A 21,033-nucleotide genomic window follows, 5' to 3' on the forward strand; every position below is an offset into this window, starting at 1 on the left:
TTCACGTGTGCCCTGAGAGAACTTGTTTTGCACTCAGGCCAGGGTGGTATGTAATGGACATGCAGAAAGGAAGGTTGGGATGAGGGAAGGAAAAGAAGCTTTTTTATGAACTGTGAGATCAGAAAAATCGTGTTTTGAAGCCTTAATAGGCTCTGTTTCAAGAAACTAAGAATTTAAGGCAGGATGTGCTGGAGAAGAAAAAAGTTGCCGGGAACAGATACCAGCAAAGAGTTGGAGGCAGCTCCAGGGGATTGACTAAGAGCTGTGTGCAGGAAAAGGGAGGAGGGGGTGGGAAATTCTGTGAATGGGACACCAGGGAGCCTTGTCACATGGGATGTTGGAACCGCTGCCATCTGGGTAAGAGCTTATCTGCAAAATCAGGCTACTCAAGGTAGAGTGGATATGCTAAGAGAAAGGTTTCAGGCCAGAGGAGGCAGAAAAGAAGCCAAAGACGAGACTTGGACAGAGAAAAACCGCCCGATTTGAAGAAAGTTGCGGTCAGAATCAAGGGCTAGAACCACAGCTCACTGTCCAAAGGGCAATGAGATCCAAGAGAAGGGAAGTTAGCGTCTTTTGGGTCAACTCAGTGAATCAGAACCAGACTCCCGTGCATGATTGCTTCAGCCTAGCTGTGTGTACTCCAGACTAGCCCTCTGTTCCTGGCTGGTGCCCACCCATTCCTGCCCCCGGTGGGGGGGGGGGGGGGCAAATGTTTTCACCCTCAGCGGAATGGTCTTTTGTCTTTTCAGAGACACGCCTCCCCTTCCTTCACGTTGGTTCTTAATCTTTGTGAACAGCAGGACCACTCTGAAGCTCTCCCTTTTCTCCTATCTTTTAAGTAGATATATAAGGTATAAAATGCTCCGGAAAGCAAGCGTCCCTCCTGTTCCCGTTCCCCAGCCATCCAGTTCCCTTTCCAGAGGCGACCGTTGTTCCAAATTTCTGACGAGATGGCATGTGCATACACAACCTCAGATCGTACAAAGGGTAGCGTGCTCTGCACACTGTCCTCCTCTTTACTTTTCCTAACTTCACAAATAAATCTTGGACATCGTTCCACATCAGTCCCCAGAGCACTTCCTCTGTCTTTTTAAAAAAGACACAGAGCAGTCGTTGTTTGGCCGGACCACAGTTTTTAAAAATCAGAACCTTTCTGCACATGTGGGTTGTTTCTAGTCTTTGCTATTACAAACAAGGCTGCATCGCCTATCTTCAGAGCCTCTTCATTTCGCAGGGTACACCCGTATCCCTGTAGAGGAAATTCTTAGAAGTGAAATTACTAGGTCAAAGGGCATAAACGTTTAAAATTCTGATAGTTCCTGCCAAATGGCACAGATCACAGAGTACAAGTACAAGAGAATCTGCGTACCTGTGGGACTTAAACAAAGATACACGGGAGCCCTGACCTCACCTCAGAATCTCTAGGTGTGGGGCTTGAGCACCTGTGTTCTGAGCCTCAAAAAGAGATTCTGAGCCAGAAGACTCCCTTGAGTTGAGTTCTCTCACCCGCTAGCCTCTCCCTTTCCCCAGGAATTTGCCCCGAGGCCAGGTAGACTTGACCATTATCCTCCTGGCTGACCGGCTGACCGGTCCCAGCTTCCCCCAGGCTTGCTGAGTTGGACAGGATGTCCACGAGCATCTGTCCGGGGCATTGCCACTCACGCCTGCAGGGTCCTGGCTGGCAGCTCTTCTGTCCCTCTGGGGAGTCAGAGCCTTCTCTAGAACAGTGGTAGGACACAGAGGTTTTTCCATTTCACTCCAAGTGCCACCCCCTGTTGGGGACTGGAGCACAGGCCATGTAACCATGTGGATATCATGTGAGAAGCCCTGGAATAAAACAGGGAAAGATGGAAATATTAGCCGTGGGAGATATTGAATGATTATTTTTAATGTGTAGCATGTTTACAATATTGACATTAAAGACCAAAAACGAAACTGCCATTTCCCACTAATCTGCCCATGACCCTCTGATGCGGCATTTGCGTGTAGTTGTTCTCAGTGACACCATTGTGTCTCAGGGTTTGTTTTGCCAGTTCTGGCAGGGATCTAGGGCTGGGAGGGACCCACGTGGTAGCTGGGAGGCATGCCCACCCTCCACTGTTTCCGGGCAAAGCCTGATGATGCATGAACAGACCAGCTCCCTATCTGGAACAGAATACCAGATGTTCCCTTTACACTAGATGGTAGAAACACCTGTATTCTGCAAGCGAGGTTCACGGTCAACTCTGCCCACGGATGGGACCTCGTAGGCATGGCCCAGACTCACCTTGGGGCCTGACACTTAGTGAGCCCTTAATAAATATTTGAGAAGAAGCAAGGATGTAAGGGGAAGGGTCCCCAAGTGGGGTAACTTTAAGAACTGAGTACTTGGTCCACCCAATATTCCTTGCTACCCACCATGGTGCCTGATGTTCTCACTGTCAGTGATCCTTCCAGCCACACAGATCTGTACTCTTTCCAAAAACAGGCATCCATCACTTATTCAGTCCACAAATATTTATGTGCCAGAAACAGCTCTAGATGGTGAGAAGATAGCCATGAGCCCAACAGTCAAAAATCACATCCTCATGAAGTTTAAATTCTGGGGGAGGAGAGAAACAATAAACAAGGAATGTATTAGGTGTTTGCAGTTATAACACGCATTTTGTAGTATGTAAGATGTGATAACTACCGGAAAGGATGGTGAAGCAGGGAAGAGAGACAGGGAGTGAGAAGGGCAAGTAAACACTTGAGAAGGAGACCTGAAGGAGAAAGGAAGCAAGCCCTGCAGACATGTAGAGAAAGAGTGTTCAGAGAAGAAAGAACAGCAAGTGCAAAGGCCCTGAGATAGGGCTTTTGATTTCCTCTATTAGTTTTCTCTCTTGTTCTGGATCACAGGCAGCATGAGGGCAGGAATAATGCTTTTTAAGGCTTTAGAAATACTTTTGATTACCATTCACTGTATACCCTTTTGTACTCTTGAACTTTGTATCACTTGTAAGTATTACTTGTTATTAAAAAAAGGGTTTCATTCAGCCCATGCCTCAGAAGGAGGTTATAGAGCACAGAGTTGGACACATAGTAGGTTCAGTAATCATTTGCTCTTTGAATATTTGATAGTGACACGTTTAAAACACCAAGGGTTGTTTTGCCTTTTATGGTTTACTAATCCCATAGCTTTCCCCAGAGGCCATTTATTGCCGGCTGATCCTTACTACCATCCAAGGGGTAGTTTTAGTTTAATTTCAGAGCAGTTTTAATTGTAGAATTCCCACCATAAGATAGACCTCAGGTTTCCAGTTATGTGAGATGACCAAGCTTGTCACTTTTTTTTATTAGCTTCTTCCAAGCCCCTGGAAGGTTTGGAATTTGCAATTTTTAGGGAAATACTTGTAAGGTAATCACATTTTTTTTTTTTTTAATTTATTGTTTGGAGGAGTTGGGGAGGGACAGAGGGAAAGGTAAAGGCGGGAGAGAATCTCAAGCAGGCTCTATGCCCAGCGTGGAGCCAACACGGGGCTCGATCCCCCAACCCTGGAATCATGACCTGAGCTGAAATCAAGAATAGGATGCTTAACTGACTGAGCCATCTAGCCATACCACCCCCTCCCCCCCACCATTAAGGCATTCACATTTAAAAACCCAGGGAGAGGGGTGCCTGGGTGTCTCAGTCAGTTAAGTGTCTGACTTGGGCTCAGGTGATGATCTCGCAGTTCATGAGTTCGAAACCCACATCGGGCTCTATGCTGACAGCTCAGAGTCTGGAGCCTGCTTCGGATTCTGTGTTTCTCTCTCTGACCTTCCCCCACTCATGATCTGTCTCTCTCTGTTTCCCTGTCTCTCACTCAAAAAATAAATAAACGTTAAAACAATTTTTTTCCAAACCCAGGGAGAATGTAAACTGTGGCACCGGAATCACGTAACAAGAAACCGTTGACAGAGTGCAGGCCTTTTGCTAGCTCCCTCACTCGGGGCACCTCCTTGCCCTTCCACTCAGCTGTGGGCCCACAGACGCTTGCAGGAGGTTACACAACACTCAGCCACCCCCTCAGAAAATACCTTTGTTTCCTGACCAGCCGAAGAGCATGTTGTGTGGCATATCCAATTTCACAGCTGTAGAAAAAGTGTAAGAAAGAGAGAAAAACAATGGTGAGCACTCAAAAATAATTAATAGCTGAGATATTTGTGTTTGGGGTAGGTTCCTGTTCGTTTTTACAAGGTCTAATCGAGGTAGGTGATGAGGTCTCTTTTCTGCAGAGGCCAGAGGCCAGGGGCACGCACCGCCCAGCCGGCTGCCAGGAAGGGGGGAGGTCAGCCAGCTGGGAGAAGGGGAAATGAGGCAGGGAGGGAGAGAGGGCCGGCCAGGAATTAGACACTAAAAGAGTTTTCTTCCGGGCCAGAAAACAGCACAAAGGTTGTTTGCAGCACATGGGTACGTTTGTTACCAAGTGAGGCTAAGGAGAAGTGTTGGAGTTCACCTGGCAGGGGGTGGGGAGGCAAATAGAAGTTTCTGTCTACAGGCACTGAAGATAAATTTGGTAGGAAATTGCCGGCCCCACCTCTGCTCAGAGGGGAGCACCTTAAAACGGGTGCTCTCAGGTTCCCATTGGGACGGATACAGGGCTCAAGAGAAGGGGAGTTCATATTCTTCAAAACTTGGCTTAGAGGGACAATTGACGTACATCACGATCTGGGGCACAGCACGCCCTCAGTAAATGTATATGGCTGAAATTCTACAGGAACCCCAAATAGGCATTTAAAAATCCACCAGCAGCAGCACCACCTGTATCCTCTGTATGATATTTGAGGTATACTGTGTAAAAGGCCTTCACAGAACAGACCTCTGGGATTTTTTTTTTTTCGTGGTCTCCCTACCACTACACCTGCTCTGGAACTTTCTGCAGGCCGTCAGTCACTCCCGTACTCTTTTTCCCTGCCTGCCTCCTGCCTTCCGCTGGAGCTTGGGTGTCCTGGGACGTCATCTCAAGCAAACAAATGATAAGGGGAGGCTAATTTTCTCTTTTATTCTATCATGTTGATTACGAGTTCTATTTTTACAGGTAAAACCAATATTACTCGGACTGTAGGCTAAAGGCTAGTTTAGCAAGCCTTGCTAGTTCAGCCAGTTCATCACAAACCAGATGGCCACGGCTACCTTGACTGTAAGCATAGTGCCAGAGGGAATTAAGTCCAGAAAACAATCTATAGTTGTTAAGTGGGAAATGTCACTATGACCTTTTCTCCGTGCTTTTTAACTCACACTTTCTTTTTTTGTTGTTTTTTTTTAATTTTTTTTTTTGATTAAAAATGAGGCAACATTTTTAAAGTTTATAAGGTGGACACTGTCTCCCCACTGCATCCTCAGAGGCATCCTCAAAGGCAGACCAATCAATGTCTTGTGTATCCTTCACACACACACACACACACACACACACACACACACAGCAGCCCACATTATAATTTCCCTCCTCCATACTTAGCTGTTGATATTCATCTGTCTTCCCATTGTGCTGTCTACTGCATGACGGTCCCGTCACATTCTTTGAATCGCCTTCCATGTAAAAGTATCTTAATAAGCACTAGAGCCTTTGCCTAGAGGATGAGTGAACAACTTTATGTGGCTGGGGCTTTGAAACACGTTGGTGTCACACTGCTATTAACTGAAACCACATCTCGAACGAGGTCTCTTAAGGCCATAAAGTAGGGGCTCCAAGAGATGATCTGTCTTCTAAGGCTGTGGCATGTTTTCTCTTGTTCCAGAAACTAGGATGAACCGAAGCATTCCTGTGGAGGTTGATGAATCAGAACCATACCCAAGTCACTTACTGAAACCAATCCCAGGCTGTTCCCGGGAAGAGGCATCCGAACCACCTGCTCCAAATCTAAGGAACATGGCACCCAACGGCTTGTCTGCGCCCCAAACCCCTCACTGTTCCTCAGGAGACTTTTCTCAGGCTCATCCACCCCTGAAACTTTCCAATCACCTGCGGCCTGTGTCCCAGCATGTCACCTGCCTGCGCACTAAAATCCTGGAGGAGAGCGAAGACAGCTTCTGGAGGAGACACCCGGACCCAGGCAAAGATTTTCCCTCGGGTTCCTCTGCAGCCTGCCAGCACGAGCCTGAGTCTGTGGTTGGAGCCCTCCCCCTGGAGCATCAGTTTTCATTTATGGAAAAACGGAATCAATGGCTAGAATCTCAGCTTTCAGCAGCTTCTCCTGACACTGGCCATGACTCAGAGAAATCAGACCAAAGTTTACCTAATGCCTCAGCAGACTCCTCGGGCAGTAACCAAGAGACGGTGCAACAGCCCTGGCCCCACAGGAACCGAGCAGCTCCAGATCTGCCTACAATAGACACGGGGTATGATTCCCAGCCCCAGGATGTCCTGGGCATCAGGCAGCTGGAAAGGCCCCTGCCCCTCACCTCTGTGTGTTACCCCCAGGACCTCCCCAGACCTCTCAGGTCCAGGGAGTTCCCTCAGTTTGAACCTCAGAGGTACCCAGCGTGTGTACAGATGCTGCCTCCCAGCCCTCATGCTCAGTGGAACTGTCATTACCATTGTCCTGGAGGTCCCCATCACCAGGTGCCATGTAAGTGAACTTCACCTCCTGTGGACATTCCGGGCTGGGTAACTAAGTAAACAAGGCCTTGTGTCAATGCCTCACATCTCTAGACCAGCACAGATAGGTGAGAATGCAGGGAAGGCATTCTGCTTCCCAGAATAGGGGCTTTCCAGAAGAATGCTTCATCTTAGCCCAAAGCCTGTCCCACTTGGAACCTCCTTCTCTATAAAACTTTAAGGAGAAAATGGATCCTTCTGTCTCAGTTTAATTGAAACCTGCCTACAGGCAGGGAGATGACCCAAATGACTTCTAGAGTATATTTTTGTTGTCTTCATTCTTGGGCATCCAGGTTCTTCCCAGCTGCTTCTCCATCTTAGTTTTGGCAAAAAAAAAGGCCTTCAGTCAAAAATGTCGGAATGTTATTGAAACTCTGGATTCATGCCATCACATGAAGACTGAGTTGCTCTTATGATGCTGTTACTTAAACCCCATTGGAGACTTGAGCCACCCACCTCTACTCTAACCCTGGCCACCCCCAAGGACCGCAGTCCCCTGAAACCTGTCTAACTCCTTTATACCTCCAAGCATTTGCCCTTGCTCTTCTCTATCCAGGATGTTCGTCCCCTTCGTGCACATTTGACCCAGTTCTATACCTCTTTTTTCAAACAGCTTTACAGATCTAATCAACATACTGTAAAGTTCACCCTTTACCCACTTAGGTGTACAATTCAATGAATTGTAGTATATTCACAGAGTTATACAACCATCACCTTGTAAGACTTAGCTCCAGGGTCCCTCTGGAAAACTCCCCAGATCAATCCTTTCTTCAGGCTCTCCGTTTCCTTGTGCTCTGCCTGTCAGAACACCTAATATCAGTATGCATCTACTCATGGACTCGTCTACCTCTCCCTCCAGCACAACAGCAAAGGTATATCTTTAATCCATAATTTTCCAGCGTTTAGCATAGTGGCCAGCATACGCTAGGCTCTGAGGAAATTATTTCTGAATGAGCGGATGAGTGAGTAATGTGTATCAGTGCAGTAAGTGTCTCTGGAAGTGATAAAGTCTTAGCCTGAGATAAAAGGTTCATTACAATTCTTGATGTTAAGTCTCCGTTAAGGCTACTGGGAAGTCACAGGGCTGTGAGATATATTTTTCCTAGCAAATAAACGTGGTACAAAAAGCAGTTCAAATGGTCAGACTCTTTGGTCTGATGCCTAGCTTTGAAATAAATTATAGAAATAATCAAAAACGCTGGGGCACCTGGGTAGCTCAGTTGGTTAAGTATCTGACTTCGGCTCAGGTCATGATCTTGTGGTTTGTGGGTTTGAGCCCCGTGTCAGGCTCTGCGCTGTGTGGAGCCCGCTTGAGATTCTCTCTCTCTGTCCCTCCCCCCACTCGTGCTCGCTCTCTCTCTCTCAAAATAAATAAACTTAAAAAAAAAATCAATCCTATAACCAATCACAACGTATGTATTTATACAAGCACACTTCGTATAAAGCCCCCTAAAGTGAATAGAGCAACACAGTAATTCATTAATTCATATTTTTTTTAAAAAAGGAGGGACAGAAACTGTTGCCCTGATGTACAAAAGCTTGTCTTCTGGAGGGGGAGTTAGGCAAGCCCATGAGTAGATGCCGTACTGACATTAGGTGTTCTGACAGGCAGAGCAGAAGCAAACAGCCTGACGAGGTGCTGATCTGGGGAGATTTCCAGAGGGACACTTGAGCTAAATCTTAAAGGAGCTTAGAAGACAGTTGGAAGAAAAAGTAGGAATAAATGTGAGGTTAAGAGTGATGCCAGGAACTGTGGAAGCAGCAAGCTCGGGGAGAAAGAGGCTCTGAGGGCTAAAGCTGAGACCTTGAGTTTGGGAGGCTGGAAGTCACTGACTGGGGTTGTAGACACCGAGGCCTGCTCTCTGGGCCCAGTAATAGGATGGGTGTGGTGGCCGAATTCCTTACATGTGAATCACTGAGGCCTGGACCTTGGCAGGGTCAGGGGTACATTTATTTCTCAATGATTTCCAGGATAAAAGGGAATAATTCTGGGAGGATAATACCATAAACTACTTTTTAACATTCTACTCTGTGCATTTAAAGATGATTTTTCTGATCAAAAAAAATCAGAATCAGAATTTTGCTCTCAAAATTGAAATATGCCTAAAAGTTCAATTCATACTTCTATCACCTAAATATAATTCCTTATTGGGGTTTTGACATATAAAATATATGTCAAATATATATCTCCTCCTCTCCCCCCTCCTCCTTTCTGCCCCCCTCTCCCCCTCCCTCCCTCCCTCTCTCCCTCTGCCCCTCCCCCTGCATATGCACCTGTGTGTGTGTGTGTGTGTGTGTGTGTGTGTGCGCGCGCGCGCGCGCGCGCGCGGGCGCTCTCTCTCTCTTTCTCAAAAAAAAAAAAAAAAAAATGCTGCATGTATTTTATCAGATGGATCTACCAAATTGTTTTTAAGCTATTCTCCATTGTTGGACATTGTTACTAGTTTCCAGTTTCTGATCCAATAAGCAACGGTAGGACAAACATCATGTATAGGAGTTTTTTTCTGCATTTCTGATGAATCCCTAAGATTAATGTGTAGAAGTGTGAATATTTAGTAAGGGCTTTGTGATACTAAGTCCCAGGCAGTTGCCTTTCCCCGCTAACAGGAGAAAGCCTGGTTATGACAGACAAAGAAAGCATTAACTCCTTATGATTCGAGGATCCCAGAAAGATCTTCCCACATGGAAATATTTTTTGCGCTGAAGTCTGAAATGACCCCATCAGCAATCCAGTCTTTGGAGGTGAGTGCAAATTGCCCCCTCTGGGCAGACTCTTTTAAAATGCAAACATCTCTGACTGGGGAATCTTTTTGTCTCTAATACCTTCTGATGAGATTTCTCTCATCAACTGCCTTGCCCTGGCTCTGTATACCATTTCCTTCCACCGAAGCGGTGAGAAGGGGACCACTGGGGGTCCTGGGGGGAGGAGAGGTGATGAAAGGCAGAGAGGAGAACTTAGACAGGAGAAGGGAACAATTCAGAGAAGACATACAGTCAGTAAGCGTATGTAACGTTACTAAATTTAAGAAAAATGTATATATGCAAAATTTTTTAAGATACCATTTTCCTAATTAGATGTGCAAAAAGATAAAAACGTCAGACAACATCCAGTGTTAGTGGGGTTATGGGGCAATGAACACCCCCGTCTACTCTTGGCAGGAGTATAAATTGGTACAATCTTCTGGAAGGCAATCTCCCTATTTATCAAAATTTTAAATGTGCCTCCTTGGCCCCGCAGATGCACTTACAGGATCTATCCCAGGGAAACGCTAAACAAGCATATGAAAACACATGAACAGGGATGCTTAGTAAAGCACTGTTGTATTACAGTGAAAAGGAAAACAACTCAAATGCCGCTCAGTAAGGGGACAGATAAGTAATTTGAGATTTATTTATACAATGGACTACTAGACCTCTGTTACACAGAATAAAATACACATTCTGACTTTATATAAAAAAAAGATCAAGCAGAAAAGCAAGATGCAGTGTTTATCCCATATGTGTTATTTTTAAAAGCTATATATGTTTAAACACCGTACATTGAAAAGTCTGGAACAATTGCCCCACCTGTTATCAGTGATCATGGCTTGGGGTAGTCAGGGTGGGGCGGGGGAGTGCAGACAGGGAATTAAGAAGAGACAGACTGTCCTTCTAACTTTATATACTTTTCTTAAATTTGTTATAGCAAGCAGGTATTATGTTTATAATTGAAAAATAAGTAAAAGTGAAAAAGAAGAAAGAAAACCCCCCCAGGAAATGAAAGTATATAGCACACTAATTTACCATGCCTTTCTTTGCCCTGGCCCCGGCTCCCAAAAGCATCTAATCACAAGGAATAGGGTCAGGATTGGGCTGGCTTTGTCAGGGAAGACTTGTGCTTATGTTTTTCTTCAGAGCACTGCAAGCCCAGAATATTTATGAGGCCCCCGGCACCAATGGCTCCCATGAAGGTCGCTCTGAAGATTAAATGAGATAATATACTGAAGGCACTAGGAAAGTAAGCCCTCAACAACTAGCAGCTCTTCGTTATCATTGTTATTACTCACATGGATCCAGCAGCCCAGTCCTGGAGAGCGCCCCTCCCTTTCCACACTCCTCTCACCGGCACAGATTTTAAGTATTCAGAGCAGGTGTACAAATGCTTAGTTTCATGTCAGGACTATAACGGCACTTAATTGCCAACAAAACCACTTCAAAAGAGCTGTTCACCTAAGGGATGCTCGTGCAGTTGGAAACGTGGTTCTACTTGGCTTTAGAAGAGCATTACTTCCTCATCCCTTAATGAAAACATAAATAAATAATGATCACCATGCAAATGGCATACCCTAGCCTTTGCAAGTTAAAGCAGAAATGGTTACCGGTCACCCCTTTCATGTAAAAAAACCAACCAAACAAAAAACAAGTTCAAAGCAGTAGAATAGGCTTAATGTCTTCTCCCCTACCCCCACCAGACCTCCCAGAGAAGTTGGCCTCTTATTGTCTCAGGATCCCTCCACTGAAGGTCACCAGAATGGAGATCATGGCTGTGCAATCAAATAAAGCCCATGATGCAAATAACTTGGGGAAAAAAAAGAACGTATTAAATCTAAACAGCCTTTATTTTACTCTAAAATTTTTTGCTTTCTCTACCAAGAATACCGAATAAAATAAAACTGTGGGCATAGGCCTACTATTGCTGACAGGAACCCGAAAAAGTGATTATTCGTATGCTAGAGTGCATACACAATTAAAAGTAAGGAAAGAATAACCCAGATGGAAGAAATGATAAAGGAGCTGCCTTTCAGGAACCGCAGCTGCTTACAGCTGTGGGTGTTCCCGTAACAGTTTATGTTGGCCATTTTGTTTCCTGGCCAAACTGATTGCATTATATCATCATGCTTTTTGACAACTTGAAAATCAGATTTTATTTCCTCTCTCAAACTCTTGCAATACCATTCTTAATAAGGAAGAAAAATGTTGAACGTCTTGACTGATCAGTGGAAAACCTCGTTTAGGATTTGGTTTACAAATTCCAAGTGGTAAAAGCCCTGGTGACATGAAAACCGTGTGCATCCAGGCCAAGAGGGTTTTCAGACTGACAAATAACATACAGTCCCGGGCACCCATTTATGAGTGTGCAAGGTTTATATTTTTGTTCTGTGATGAACACTGCCTCGGAACTGAGGAGTTACCCTGCTCACAAATCATCTGTCTGTCACATCATCCCCCATCTCCTGCAGAATAAATTCTTGTGATGGGATTTTCGGCACTGAGGACAAATCAGTGGGGGAGATATTTTGGGGCGGCAATTCTTAAGTCTACCAAGTAGGTGGCTGCCGACTTGCACGCCTCCCCTTCTCACATACTAACGAGTGTGGGTTTGTGTTTCAAAACAGACACCCACAGACACACAGATTTTCTCTCTCCATCTATTCTGAGCTACTCAAAGAAACTGTATCCTGTTTTTCTCTGTTCGCTGCATGGCTAGCAGTAGAGGTTCAACAGATATTTGTTGAATGAATAAAAAGAAGTCTGTTCCCTGCCTCCTGAGGAAAGGAGTAATCCCTAATCATGAGTGGGGCCTTTGTGATATCAGGCTATGGAAAGGCCATCTTTAACGGTCCTATGGAAGAGAGGAGGGGAGGAAAGGAGGGGCGTCAATGGGACTTGGAAACAGAACTCGTCCCTTCATTTATCAATTTATTCCACAAATATTTGTCCATCCTATGCCAGGCACTGGGTGTGCAGTGATACAACAGATGTGATCCTGTCTTCATGAACCTCATAGTCTACTAGAGAGCCAGATAAGTAGAAATCAGCAAACAAAACAAAGTATAAGTGCTATGAAGGAAATAACTGGGTGTTAGGCATTAATAGGATGACGAGAGGAGACCTGTTTGAGAGGACACCTAGGAGCTGAAATCTGAAAGATGAGAAAGTGAAGGAAGCAAGGAACTGGGTGCAGTGAAGGCACCAAAAGGAAGCCAACGGGGCTGCAGCAAGGTGAGCTCTGCCAGAAGGGGAAGGATCCAAGGACCATGGTAGGGGAATCAGATTTTATTCTCAAACTTCTTTAAGAAAACAGAAAATTGAACTCTGTATTCCCAACTAAGGAACTTAGTACGGTACCTGGCAGGTAGTGAGTGTTCAAAAAGTGTCGGCCACGATTATATGGAGAATACCCAACTAAATGAGCAAGGCTCGGTCAGAATAGTGGAACAGAATGAATAAAACGTGAGCAATGAAGAGATATTCATTTACCTGATAAATGAATACTTTTCATCTAGCCACTTGTCCACACAACCAAATTTCACTTACAAAAGGGAAGGCTTGTTTTTGACTGACCCTCTAGTGTTCAATATTTCTTTGTTTTAAACAATCAAAGGACAGCAGAGAGGACTCTCCTTGTCAATTTTAAAAACAGGTAAGGTGGATCGTTTTCATCTGGTCACGTAAACCGGTGCAAGTTTTTACCTCAGGTGGCCAGTTCAGAAATGAAAGTTACAGCTAATCAAACCCTAGCCCACATGCCTTAGTGATTTTAATGACACGATTTGTTGCTATGAGACAAAAACATGTTGTGCGGGAAATAATCTGTTAGAAATCATATGACCTTGATTCAAAGGCTTTTGATTAACAGCACTAACATCCGCTCTCTGGAAAAGAAACAAACCCTATGATTAGAGCCTGGTAGTCCTTCTAAAGCAAATAAAACATTATTAGCGGCTTATTAACAGATATGGGAAGCAAAAATGGCTGCAAATATTAAAAACTTTCAAGGCCACTGGCAAAGTCTTTCTCCTTCCTACTTCCAGGAGAGACACTAGAAAAACACAATGGACTGCACATAAGTAGACAGTGTAGTGGCTTCTCTTTTTCTGTGTGTGAACTGTTGAATCTTCATTCATCCATTTTTTTTTTGAGCATCCCCGTGTGCCACCACTGTGCTTGGAGACCTGGTGGCCAACAGACTCAGTCTGTGTTTTCACAGAGCTTAAATGCTAGTAGGGAAGGCAGACAAAAAGTTGACAAGAGTCATGACTACTCAAACATATGATAAACACCATGAAGAAAATAAAATGGGGTGGGGGGGGGTAGGATAAGGCAACTGGGGGAGGGGGGGTGGGCCTCTTTGAACAGGTGGTATCTGAGTGAGCCTGGAATGACAAGAAGCTGGTCTGTAAAGACATAGTGCAATAATATGCTAGGCAGAGAGGATGACTATCTCATGGTCCCGGAGATGGGGACAAGCTTGGGTGTTCAAGATAAAAGATGACCAGGGTAGCTGGGGCTTGGTGAGCTTGTGAGAGCATACTAGGGGCCAAGGTCAAGCCCAGGAATCCAACCACAAAGGAGGATTTTAAGCGCAAGGGGAGATCAGAGGGTTGCCGCTGCAGCTGCTTTTGTAAATGGTCCACTGATGCAAGACTCCTCTAGAAGCAGGGCTGGTCCCTGCCTGGTGATCTGATGGCAGCGGCCCTTTCTCCCCTTTCTAGCTCCGGAAAAGGAGCAGCAGTAGCAACCTGGCCATCTGGACCCCCTTGAAACATCTGCCTGCTCCGAGAAGGCTGTAAAAGCCTTCTGTGTGGTATATTGTGTCCTGTGGTCCTCTGTCCCCACTCTTGAAGGTACTCTCCAAGTCCTGGTCTCCTTTATCAGCCAGGGGGCTGGGATAGATCCAGCAACCTACTCTTTCATCCCTCCTCTTGCCCCTAAATAGCAAGACCAGGCCTGAGCAATTGCAGGGCAAGCATCAGGGTCAGGGCCAGGAGTCAACCTGGGTTGGAGAGGTGACAGGAAGGGCCTGGCTGGCATCCTGTGTCAAAGCAGACAATAGGTTGAACCCAGGGCACCTGACCATGCTTGAGAGACTGGCTTGCATGCGTTTCCAGGGTCACCCAGCCAAGTTTCCTGAGTCAGACAGTGGAGACCTGGAGGCAGTGAACATGCACATTATTTGTTTTCTGTCTCTATCTGAGGCTGTCGTTCCCTTGAATGCTCCCCTAAAAACGTCAATGGCTGCTGACCACCAAACTAAGAAGAAAATTCTGCTATATCCTCACCCCCCATTTTCTGGTTCCAACCTACCTTATCGGTGACTTTCTCACTTGCTGGCTTTATTTTGCTTTACATTTCTTCATGTATCCTACCTCACAGCAAGCAAGCTTTTATTATCACTATTATTATTAATTATTATTATTATTATTATTATTATCAGAAAAAGAATAAGGATCAAAAAATGTTTTGAAAAACAAGGTTCCTTCCTATTCTAACTAGCTGTGCCTGCCAGATCATCCAACCTCTTGGGCATAGATGGCAGTGCTTAGATCACTAGGCAGTTACGGGATAGTTTATTTTGCTGTGTTATCCACTTGGACCTCTCCGATCCCTCTGTAGGCTAGACCCACCCTTAAGATGCACCCCCACACCTACTGCTTAGATTCCCCACTCTTTTTTTTAAATTTCTTTTAATTTATTTATTTGAGAGAGAGAGAGAGAGAGAGAGAGAGTGCACGCAAATAGGGGAGGAACAGAGAGAGAGGGAGACATAGAATCTAAAGCGAGCTCCAGGCTCCAAGCTATCAACACAGAGGCTGATGCGGGGCTCAAACTCACGAACCGCAAGATCATGACCTGAGCCGAAGTTGGACACTTAACCAACCGACCCACCCTGGCGCTCCATAGATTTCCCACTCTTGAGCCCCTCTGGGCTCAGAGTTCCCTCAGAGGCTTCCTCTCATCCTTACTGCTTTCTCCGCATCCTTCCTCTGGCCTTGAATTCTCTTCCTTCACCTGGTCAGGCAGGATGCCCTCCTTCCCTTGGAACCCTGATGCTCCTGGGGCTGGCTGGGACCAACTTTCTCTTGGGTTACACATGCACATAAGTCACCACCAGCCCTGGCTGTGTCCTGAGGTCTGCCCTTTTCTATAATTTTTTTTCCTAATGTTTATTTATTTTTGAGAGAGAGACAGAGACAGAGAAAGGGGGGGGGGGCAGGGAGAGGATCTGAAGCTGGCTCCAGGCTCTGCACTGACAGCAGTGAGCCCGATGTGGGGCTCAAACCTATGAATCATGAGATCATGACCTGAGCCAAAGTCAGACACTCAACCGACTGAGCCATCAGGCCTGCCCTTATCTAACTTCATGGTCCCAAGCACATGGAGGCTTTAAAAAGAGAAGAATAAATGTCAGGAGGTATTGCCAACTGGTTAGCTACTTCCCAGAGGTATGAGCCAAGTTTTCATTCATTTACTTCTTCCTTAAGAGGGAATGGTATATGTGTGTGTGTGAGTGTGTGTGTGTTGTGTCCACTTGGGGGAATTCTCTATCTTTCAGGGAGGTCATTTCTCCTAGTCTTGTGTTCTGGAAATCTGGGAAATTATGGTAGGAATGGTGGTGTGAGCCGATCCTCATGGTTAGATTATCCTAAATATCTTATTAAAATAGGGGCCTGGGGGGCGCCTGGGTGGCTCAGTCGGTTAAGCGGCCGACTTCAGCTCAGGTCACAATCTCGCGGTCCGTGAGTTCGAGCCCCGCGTCAGGCTCTGGGCTGATGACTCAGAGCCTGGAGCCTGCTTCCGATTCTGTGTCTCCCTCTCTCTCTGCCCCTCCCCCATTCATGCTCTGTCTCTCTCTGTCTCAAAAATAAATTAAAAAAAAGTTAAAAAAAAATTTTTTTTAATAAATAAATAAAATAGGGGCCTGGGTGGAGCTTCGTGCTTTCCAATTAGACCACCACACTCATAATTTCACAGATGTTTATATTAAGGGAAAAAAATGACTGACTGAAAACTATCAAATAAAAAATAGTACGGAAACATGGCGGACATTACAGAGGTGGTAGCTGACATCTGGAACCCTCAGTATTGAGACAAAAATTGGCAGTGAGCTTATACTTTCACACGAAGGAGTTAGAATCGTTCTGCCCTGTTCACTTTGCTGTCTTCACCTGCAGGCGGCCTCGACCACCCTCAAGCAGCCTACCATCAAGTGTTCCAGCCACGCGGGCAGCCCCTCCCGGGAGCCAGCGGGCGAGGCCCACACCCTGTGCAGAAGGTCATCCTGAACTACCCCAGCCCCTGGGACCAAGACGAGAGGCTGGCACAAAGAGACCACTCCCCAGGGCTCCCAAGGTATCAGTATGACAGGGCCAACTTTCAGACATTTTTTTTTTTAATTTTTATGTATTTATTCTGAGAGAGAGGGTGAGAAAGGGGCAGAGAGAGAGAGAGAGAGAGAGGGAGAGAGAATCCCAGGCAGGCTCTGGGTTGTCAGCACAGACCCTGAAGCGGGACTCGATCTCACAACCCTGGAATCATGACCTGAACCGAAATCAAGAGTCGCGGGGCCTCAACCAACTGAGCCACCCAGGCACCCCAGACATTGTTTAACGTGAAAAAGAAAAAGAATGACACCAGTGCAATCAAGATGTATCAAAACTCTCTGTTGGCTTGTTGCCCAGGTTAGTGACCAAGCCACACAGGGGAATAGACTCTTTGAGTCAGGAGGAGATGGAAGCTGGTTGACAAGAATCTCTTTCCAACACATAAAGCCGCTGGTAACTAGTCAACATTCTTTCGAAGGAATGGCCCTTAAAATGCCAAGTGACATCCCCTCCTTCTATGGTCAAATCACCTGGCCTTTTAGCCCAGAAATAGATTTTTCTTTTTACTACGACTGACTTCTACCAATAGGATATTTGGTTTTTTTACCCTAGTTTCTACACCTGTTTAAACCCAAGTCTTACTTGGAAATCTTAAATTCGATTAGCTCTGAAGAGAAATTTTTAAAAACAAAATTTGTTTTTGTTTTTTATATTAGCATCCACACATATGGAACACCATAATTAGGTCTTTCCTATACTTCTTCCAGAAAACTGCTTCTGGTATTTCTTGACTTTAGTTGTCTAAGTCTTAGTCATTTCTCTCTTTATTGTTCTCCTTTGACTCTTCTCCAAGTTTCCTCTTCTCTCTCTTTGTTCTTTTTTAAGTTTATTTATTTTGAGAGACAGCACAAGCCAGGGAGGGGCAGAGAAAAGGGAGAGAGAGAATCCTAAGCAGGGTTAGGATTCTGTGCTAATAGCACAGAGCCCAACGAAGGGCTTGATCTCACAAACTGTGAGACCATGACCTGAGCTGAAATCGAGAGTTGGACACTCAAACAACTGAGCCACCCAGGCACCCCCCTCTTAATTAACAGATCTAAAATAAGGAGGAAGAATTTGTAAAAATGGAGCTTCTTAATTTAAGACAAAATTGAAAAGAGTAGATGAAATGTTTGCTCTTGCTCAAGCACAATTTTTATAGACCATTCAGAGTAAAATTATATTCTCTTTTAAGAATGAGACACAAAGGTCATTGTAAAGCAGATTTTTCAGAAATGCAAAAGTTTGTAATTAGTTCAGCAACTTTATTAAAAGGAAAAAAGCCCACTCCATTTATAATGGCAGATAAGGTGTATGCCTGTACCTTTATTCAAAAGCCCATATGTTCTCAGATTTTCTTTCTAGACAGAGCCCTTATTATTCAAAAACAAAATTGCATGGAGTTTGAGGTGCCTGGCTGGCTCAGTCAGTGGAGCATTTGGCTCTTGATCTCAGGGTTGTTAGTTGGAAGCCTAGGTTGGGTGTAGAGATTACTTAAATACATGTATACATACATACATAACAAACTTTAAAACATTGCATGGAGTTTAAATAATGAAATTAACTAAAATGTGACTGTACAACCAGATAAGCATGCTTGCAGAAGAAATATCTGAAATTCCAAGAAAACAGACAAAATTTAAGCAACTTTATGACACATGTCCACTGGCATTGGATAGGAGAGGCAATAGTAATTTTTTTCTAAAAAAACATTGATTTTGAAATATTTTTAGATTTACAGAAGAATTGCAAAGCTAGTACTGAGTAATTGCTTTTGTAACATCAATTTGAGCCTGCTATGGTCTCCTTGGATTTATCATTTTAGGATAATGAAAAATAAATTCAGGTAATGAAGCTAATTCTTCTCTTACTGATAAATTTGAAAGGGAACCTTGACACAGAAACTTGCCTCTGTCATTCAATCCATGATATTGTTTTTATATGGAGGTTTTTTAATATGACCAAAGCTTTGTGGCACCTCTTTCTTTGGAGACCATGTCTGCCTTGCACATACTACTTATCTTCCCAATCAATAGGCTAAGTGTCTGACTTCGGCTCAGGTCATGACCTCAGGGTTCATGAGTTCGGGCCCCGTGTCAGGCTCTGTGCAGACAGCTCAGAGCCTGGAGCCTGCTTTGGATTCTGTGTCTCCCTCTCTCTCTCTGTCCCTCCCCTGCTCAAGCTCTCTCTCTGTCTCTCTCTCTTTCTCTCAAAAATAAATAAACATTTAAAAAAATTTACAAAAATATTATCAAAGCTTTAACATGTCTTTATCAAATGAGCAATTGTCTTCTATAACAACCAAGCAGCTTTCGATATAAAGGGAATTCATGCAAAAAGGATGTGGAACTGGATCTTCATTAGATAAAAGCATATTTTATGGAGATTTTTTTTCTATACATTAATAAAAATATAAAATAAAAATAAGTTCCTCAAATATTCACACTTTAGAAATATAGTAAGTATACTTGGGGCGCCTGGGTGGTTCAGTTGGTTGGGTGGCCGACTTCAGCTCGGGTTGTGGTCTCACGGCTCGTGGGTTCAAGCCCCGTGATGGTCTCTGTGCTGACAGCTCAGAGCCTGGATCCTGCTTTGGATTCTGTGTCTCCTTCTCACTCTGCTCCTCCCCCACTCACACTGTGTCTCTCTCTCAAAAATAAAATAAAACATTAAAAAAAAAAGGAAAAATATAGTATACTTGAGATTCTGTGTAATTTTATTTTAAATCCTGTTGCATAAGAATTTCAAACTTTGTAATACTCTTTTGGGTAAAAATATGAGCATATGCAACAATCTACAAAAACTGGGCATATACACATGGATTTTGTCATCAAAACCGTTTTTAAAATTCAGAATATAAAGGGGCACCTGTGTGGCTCAGTCTGTTAAGCAGCCAACTCTTGATATTGGCTAAGGTCATGACCTCACAGTTCATGGGATCGAGCCCCATGTAGGGCTATATGCTGACATTGTGCAGCCTGCTTGCGATACTCTCTCTCCCCCTTTCTCTCCTCTCCCCTGCTCGTGCTCTGTCTCTCAAAATAAATAAATAAACTTAAAAAATATTAGAATATAAAACAATCTCAAGCACACAACAAACAACAAACATCCACGTTCCCACTCCCTAGATTTTTTGAATGTGAACATACTGCCATACATAGTCTAGAGCCTTTTTAAAGAAATAAAACATTACAGATGCAGGTGTAGTCCCCCTATCGGTCAGGATTCAGTTATAGAAAATAGCTATTTTCAGCAGAAAGGATTTAATGCAGGGAATCGGGTGCTTACAGAATCGCTGGAGGTTGGAAGGGCAAGCTTCAGGCCAGGCTTCCAGGAATGACCCCAGAGCAGCACCAAAGAACAGGATGCCAAAAAAGCTGCTTCCTCCGTCACAGTGGGAGAGGCAGAAGATCAGAAAGCCATCAGAGAACCCTCCATTCAAGGCCATGTCGCCATAGTACAGTCCAGGATCAGGAAGCCACCGGCGCTGCAATTATTGGGTCCATTCTGTGCCTGCTGGATCTGCACTGGCCAACAATGGATGCCTCTGCCCTCACCCTGACATGGGAGCTGGTAATGGGACACTGGGGTGTTTCCCCAGGAACTCAGCACCTGATGGTAGCACTTATCAACAGAAATCACAGAAGTGGCAGAAGCATATTTCCTTTGGCTTTCCAGATCTCACATGAGTGCATCTGTGTGTTCCTCTCAGTACAATGTTCATGGGAATACTGGTGACCAAAACAAAAATAATACTAATAATAACATGTAACAATGTGGTAGAAACTTCATTAAAAGCTCCTCAAAATCAGATTTTCATCCATATATTAACAACATAAATACTTAAACCTACACGGCCTTTTCTACCTTTTGATACATAATGAAATGTTCTCTATCATGAGTTAAAAATCCTGTCTTTTTATCTGAACGCCTATAACACCAACCTTGTATGTCAACCATTATACTACTTTCTTTCTTTGGAGACCATGTCTGCCTTGCACATACTACTTATCTTCCCAGTTAGACAGTCCTTGCATGGAGACATCGAATCTTCTGTTTCTTTTTCTTTTTTTTTTTTTCCTGTTCATATTCTTTTATTTTTTTAATTTAATTTTTTTTTAAATTTACATCCAAATTAGTTAGCATATAGTGCAACAATGATTTCAGGAGTAGATTCCTTAATGCCCCTTACCCATTTAGCTCATCCCCTCCCCCCCACAACCCCTCCAGTAACCCTCTGTTTGTTCTCCATATTTAAGAGTCTCTTCTGTTTTGTACCCCTCCCTGTTTTTATATTATTTTTATTTCCC

At 44.3% G+C, this 21,033-nt stretch overlaps 1 protein-coding gene and 1 long non-coding RNA gene across 3 annotated transcripts in view; one reads left to right on the forward strand and one right to left on the reverse strand.

Moving 5' to 3' along the window:
• The window catches only part of TRAF3IP2 (TRAF3 interacting protein 2), a 43,627-nt gene that overhangs the window by 6,307 nt on the left and 16,287 nt on the right, over nucleotides 1-21,033 (forward strand). The window contains exons 2-3 of the mRNA XM_019443110.2: nucleotides 5,740-6,570; nucleotides 16,535-16,712. Of these exons, the coding sequence (XP_019298655.2) occupies nucleotides 5,748-6,570; nucleotides 16,535-16,712 (1,001 nt within the window). The 5' untranslated portion in view covers nucleotides 5,740-5,747. The remainder of the gene's footprint in view (nucleotides 1-5,739; nucleotides 6,571-16,534; nucleotides 16,713-21,033) is intronic.
• Nucleotides 1,003-20,785, reverse strand: LOC128777657 (uncharacterized). Of its 2 annotated transcripts, none has more exons than XR_008422919.1 (4): nucleotides 20,012-20,785; nucleotides 4,039-4,092; nucleotides 2,398-2,581; nucleotides 1,003-1,827 (listed from the first exon to the last, which is right to left on the reverse strand). It is a non-coding gene; the product is annotated as an uncharacterized LOC128777657 (long non-coding RNA). The 2 variants fall into 2 exon arrangements; XR_008422920.1 differs by lacking the exon at nucleotides 20,012-20,785 and adding an exon at nucleotides 7,314-7,957.

The sequence above is a fragment of the Panthera pardus genome, unplaced genomic scaffold, assembly GCF_024362965.1.
Source record: "Panthera pardus isolate Hobbes unplaced genomic scaffold, ASM2436296v1 HiC_scaffold_17, whole genome shotgun sequence".
Taxonomy (NCBI): Eukaryota; Metazoa; Chordata; class Mammalia; order Carnivora; family Felidae; genus Panthera; species Panthera pardus.